Below are 5,206 nucleotides of genomic sequence, written 5' to 3'. Positions count from 1 at the left end.
ATAAATAAAAAGTTAGTCCAGTGTGCTGGCCTACCAAAATTGTGTGACTTTTGCAAGATTAAAATCTTAATTCGATTCATTTTATTTTTTTTGGCAAATTTAACAAGTTAGTCTGTCAAATTCGACCTATTTTACTCACGTTAATATAAATTTGTAAACCCACCAAATTTAAGAGTTAACTCGATGATCTAACAATTATTTTTCTTCTTAATAAGGTTTGCATGCCTAATATTTAGATATTAATAAATACAAAATATAATTTAAGAATTAGATAAAAAGTTTTGGAATATTAAAATAAACGCCACGTAAATATCTTAAAACGTGACCGAAGAAAAAGATTTCACAATATAGAAGCCTTTCACAAACTTATTTTGGTCTTACTTCAATGCCTTCAATGATAAGCCCTCCCTTCAAGTGGTAACCAATGTCCATGACACTCATCTTGACCTCTTCATCCCTTTCACAGCTAAAGAATTCACCAATCTCAATCTCCATCCACCCATTGTCATCTTCTCTTCTTGAAGGAACAGGAACTCCATCAAGCGAATTCTCCTTAATGCCCTTCTTCTCATCCTTATGCCACAGATACGCTTTCCCACTCTTAATTACCCTGTTTGCAACTATAATTGTTACTTCACAAGGCACAGAATCAAGGCCATATCCACGGTGTGAGACCCTCATGATTAGATATGCTCCATATAACGTGTTTTGTGTTAGATTCTTGGTGTTGATTTTGCCTTCAATCTCTAACCAACTCACTGTTCTTAGCTCAGCCACCTCTTTGAATCTTCAAAATGTTTTAAATAAATAACTCCTAGTTAGATACTATAATATAAGGAAAAGTCTAAATTATGACCAGCATGTAACCAGCAAAAGAAAAGTGAGTAATCCCACATCATTAGATGAAATCTCACACCATTAAAATCATTATTGATAACTACTTGATGGCTATAAATCACAAAAATTGTTGGCTTCTAGCATTCTTCGTAATATAATACTTTAGAAAATGACAATTACTTCGGGCATAGATAATTGTAGTTAATTAGTTGTACTTGCTTAAGTTAAAAGGCAGGACTTAATTAAAGCTAATTAAAGATTAATTGATTAACTAATTAATTACCTTGATTCAGCCATTGGTCTCCAGCTCCAGTACATTGGATCAGTGCCCCATTCTATGGATAACTCCCTTGCAGATAAGATATAAGATTTCTTACCCGAAAACTTATCCAATTTGAAGCTCTACATGTATATAATAGAAAAATAAGAAATTATTTTCTGAAATTAAGTAATTGGAGAACTAATTTGTATGTTATAACTCGCCTATAAGCAACCGCAAGGTCGAACTGAAAATTAAATGATTCCGTATAATGTTATAAATCGATTATGAACGCATGAATCATTTTTATTATTACAATAAATTGTTCTAACCGACCATACAGAAAAAACGAATTCATCCTACTATAAAAGGATTCTAAAAATAGCAAATAGATATGTTTTTAAAGGTGAAAGCTCACATGCACTTAGAAATTTGTTTTTATGTGATTGTTAATTGAGATCGTAAAATAACAAGGTAGTCAAATATGTCAAATTAACAACTTCATGTGAGTTTTTACCGTTTTTAAATTAAGAAAAATAAACAATTCACATATATTTACTTGAGGGTCGAAAGCTGAACGAATTATACATCAAGGAAGATTAATTAAGCAAGGACAAGATCAATAACTAAACTCTTAATAATAAGCTAGGGGATATATACACCTTTATATGCTTGATGAAATGATGAGTTAAGTTAATTAAAGGTGTGCGTTTGGGTAATTAAGCATACCGTGTTGCCTCCATCTAGGAGAAGGGGGCGGCAGAGGGCGTAAAAGAGGTTCTTACGTGAGGATAAATCAACGGCGAGGGGTGTCATGGATCTCGAAACGATGGAACGGTAATCAGAGGGCAAGAAAGTAAGCCAAAGCATGTCAGAGTCAGAGGCAGAGCGAAGGGATGTGGATACCATTGAGAATCTACATGCGTCAGGTGGAGAAGTGAAGGACAGGATTGTAGAGACACATTCCTCAGGCAAAGAATCGAAGTTTGTTAAAGACATTCCCATAGGAGGGTTTCAGAAATAGTAACAACTGATATTAATATTGGTATTTTTAGTGGAACACGAAAGGGTATATATATGAGAGGAAAATGGGAATTTAAGAAGACAGAAGAAAGGTTTATTGATTATTATTATATTATAATTTTGGTTCAATCTAAGAGGGAGGTGGAGGCTAGCTTGTTGCTTTCTTGAGACGCTGGCAAATTTGAACATACAACTTGTTATACATGTGGGGCTGTCCACTGTGGGAATAAAACAAGAGTCGTAGACCATAGCCGATATACATAAAGGGAAGGTCAATATCAAGAAGGAGCTTTCAAACACTGTTATTTAATATTTTATTTGAAAGCTGGGAAAATAGCCATAATTCCATATTGGTCTTTTTCTCCAGTGCACTTGCTTCCACTGCTGATATATCATAAAGCTTTTCAAGTTTCAACCCATCCAAATATAACACGTGCTTCTTTTTTTCTTTTCTTTTTTTTTATTTAACTTTTTTGAGCCGAAGTCAAATGTAACACATGCTTGACATGCAGAGGCTAGAATGTTTAGCACACTAAGCAAAACAAGAAAATATCGCCTTCCTTGATGATATTTTACACTAAATTCCTGTTGATATGGTTTGCAGCTTTGACGTAGCGAAATGCAATTTTTAATGTTTTTTTTTTTTTTAAGAAAAGTACAGAGAACCAATTTTAAGATAAATTAATTTGAATAATTTTAAAAATTTTGATTTTGAAATTAAAATATTCAGTTTTGTATATATTTGAGTCATATAACCTTAAATTACAAATTACTCGCTTACGTATTTTTGTATTCTTTTTCTTGATCTTCTACCATTTTTCGCGTCTTTGATATCTTTCTCCACCCGTCCATTGCAATGCCTTGTGTCTCCAGTGCCCCTACCTCGTCACGTGAACGAAGGATTACCATGTGTTCATAACACGTATCAGAAGAAAAGAAAATAATCCTAAAAATTTATTTTGTACTTAAATTTCATTCCAATAATGTAATATATAGATCAGATCTAAATACCTGTGTACACTAATAAAAATCACTTTCTCGATGGTACGAATGCGTTATGCGTATCCACACTGAGACCAATCTTTGTTGTCAACTCTTTGACTAATGGACATCTGATTTAAATTGAAAAACCTCTTGCAACTCTTTGCACGCCATAAAATTCTTCTCCAAGAATCAGGCTCACATACGTTTATGTATGTAGAGGCAAATGAATAAAACTCTTGTTATTCTCTTTTCCATCACATTCCTCTACTCTTAGCATACATATATATAGTATGAGATTTTTTACTGGTTTTAAATTTGAATCTCAATTCAAATTTAATTCATCTCTTAAAATTCTAAATCTAAATCCTTCAAATTTATAAATCATATCATAACTCAATTTGAAACAAAATCAATTAGGATCTTGTTCATGCCCTGGGTCGAGCTGTATGACCCGGGCTGGTTAAACGCAAGTCAACCGACCTCTTCAGGTCTGGATTCCCCGACCTCATCTCAAAGAGGTCGACCAAATCGACACGGGAGCCCAAAGCGAGCCCAGTAAAGGAGCACATCCCAAATCTAAAGGTGGTCAAAGCTTAGAAAGATAAGGCGGCTCCCTAAAAGATAAAGATAAGATGACTTCACTCAAAGATAAGATAAGATAACTATCTTATCTCCAAAAGGTCACTCCAAACTACTATAAATACACTAGAGCACCCATGTATAACTCATACTCTGATTCTACTAAAAAACCTGCTTAAAACCCGTGCTAACTTAAGCATCGGAGTCTCTTGCAGGTACCACTACCCTCCGGTGACGACAGATTAGCAACATCACCCAGTCCAACAAGTCGAGCACGGCAGCTCCGGCCACCATCCACAAGTCGGACACGTCAGCTCCGACCAGTACAGAAGATCTCGCCCGAGATCGACCTACAGTTTCAGGTAACCCTCGGAACATTGGCGCCGTTGCCGGGGAACCTGAAAGTCATCCCATCATCATGGCGGACAACCATGACAACGACCACAACTCTGATCTAGAAGACAGAACACCACACAAAAACACGGACATCACACCTAAGGATACTCCTCAACCAAACTGAGACAAGCATCCTCCAAATACAGAAATCTTAGAAGCCCTTCAAGCTCAACAAGATCGCCTCAAACAGCTCGAAAAAGAAGCTGAACACCAACGCGAAGCCGAGAGAAACCTCCGGAGAGAAACCAGGCGACGCCGAGAGTTAGAGGACAAGCTCCTCAAACTCGAAGCCGACCTAAAAAGCAAAGCCATCCAACCCAGTCACGATGACAACTCCCACAAAGAACAAAATCCCTTCACCAAAGAAATCATGAAAGCTAAGGTTCCAAAGAATTTCAAAGCTCCCGACATGACCCTGTAACAACCCTGATTTTCGAGTATGCGAGATCTTTTCCGAAGGCACGTATTTCGTCAGAAGATCAGTAAAGGGAACACCTCTTCTATATCAACAAGTATCTCAATCCTCATTGTCATTATGTCATCCTTAAGCTAGAACCTTTTCTGTGGCAAGCTCAATAACACAGTTACGAAGAACCTAGTTTTTGAACCGTATCGGTTGGCAGTTTTGATTCCGATTTTTGTAAATAGTCTCTGTTTGACGAACCGGACTCAATTCATGAGAGGAGAGAGATAATAGTATAATATTATCATTATATTAGTATTAGAAAATGCTTGAATAATATTATAAGGTTACCTGGTCAGTTTTAGTTAAAAACAGAAAATCGGTTTAACCGGGTTTACGGTTTACTGGTGCAGCTTAGCACCAGCACTCTCTGATGACTTTAGCAATGCTAAGGCCTCATTATACATGTTTTATTCTCATAATAAATATGTTACTAGTGTCATTTATGCTAGTAGCTCAGAAAATAATTTTTAGAGATGTTTTTACAAGTATTCTGATACATCTAGTTTTAGTAGTTATACACCTGAGATATTTTAATATTATTTTAACCCACCTCCAAGCCAACCAATCACAACTCACCCTACACCCCCAAGACCTCCAAGGCTGTCTCATTTCATCATTTTGGCCGAAAATAACAAGAGAGAAAAGAGAGAAACTTTCATGAA

The 5,206-nt window shown here is 36.0% G+C and overlaps 1 protein-coding gene across 1 annotated transcript; it reads right to left on the bottom strand.

Annotated features, from left to right (window-relative positions):
• On the bottom strand, window positions 240-2,180 carry LOC107619547 (F-box protein PP2-B15). The gene is made up of 3 exons (XM_016321837.2): window positions 1,826-2,180; window positions 1,121-1,239; window positions 240-787 (listed from the first exon to the last, which is right to left on the bottom strand). The coding sequence occupies exons 1-3, from the start codon at window positions 2,099-2,101 to the stop codon at window positions 367-369; spliced, it is 816 nt and encodes a 271-aa protein (XP_016177323.1). The 5' UTR covers window positions 2,102-2,180; the 3' UTR covers window positions 240-366.

The sequence above is a fragment of the Arachis ipaensis genome, chromosome B09, assembly GCF_000816755.2.
Source record: "Arachis ipaensis cultivar K30076 chromosome B09, Araip1.1, whole genome shotgun sequence".
In the NCBI taxonomy this organism is placed as follows: domain Eukaryota; kingdom Viridiplantae; phylum Streptophyta; class Magnoliopsida; order Fabales; family Fabaceae; genus Arachis; species Arachis ipaensis.
Note: the sequence above shows the minus strand (reverse complement) of the source record. Positions and strands in the feature narration are given on the sequence as shown.

Excerpts from the sequence above, each read along its gene's own strand:
- LOC107619547 (XM_016321837.2), bottom strand. The coding sequence starts at position 2,101 with ATGGGAATGTCTTTAACAAACTTCGATTCTTTGCCTGAGGAATGTGTC. Across the intron at positions 1,240-1,825 it reads TCCTAGATGGAGGCAACACG|AGCTTCAAATTGGATAAGTT; the intron begins GTATGCTTAATT and ends ATATACATGTAG. Across the intron at positions 788-1,120 it reads AGACCAATGGCTGAATCAAG|ATTCAAAGAGGTGGCTGAGC; the intron begins GTAATTAATTAG and ends AACATTTTGAAG.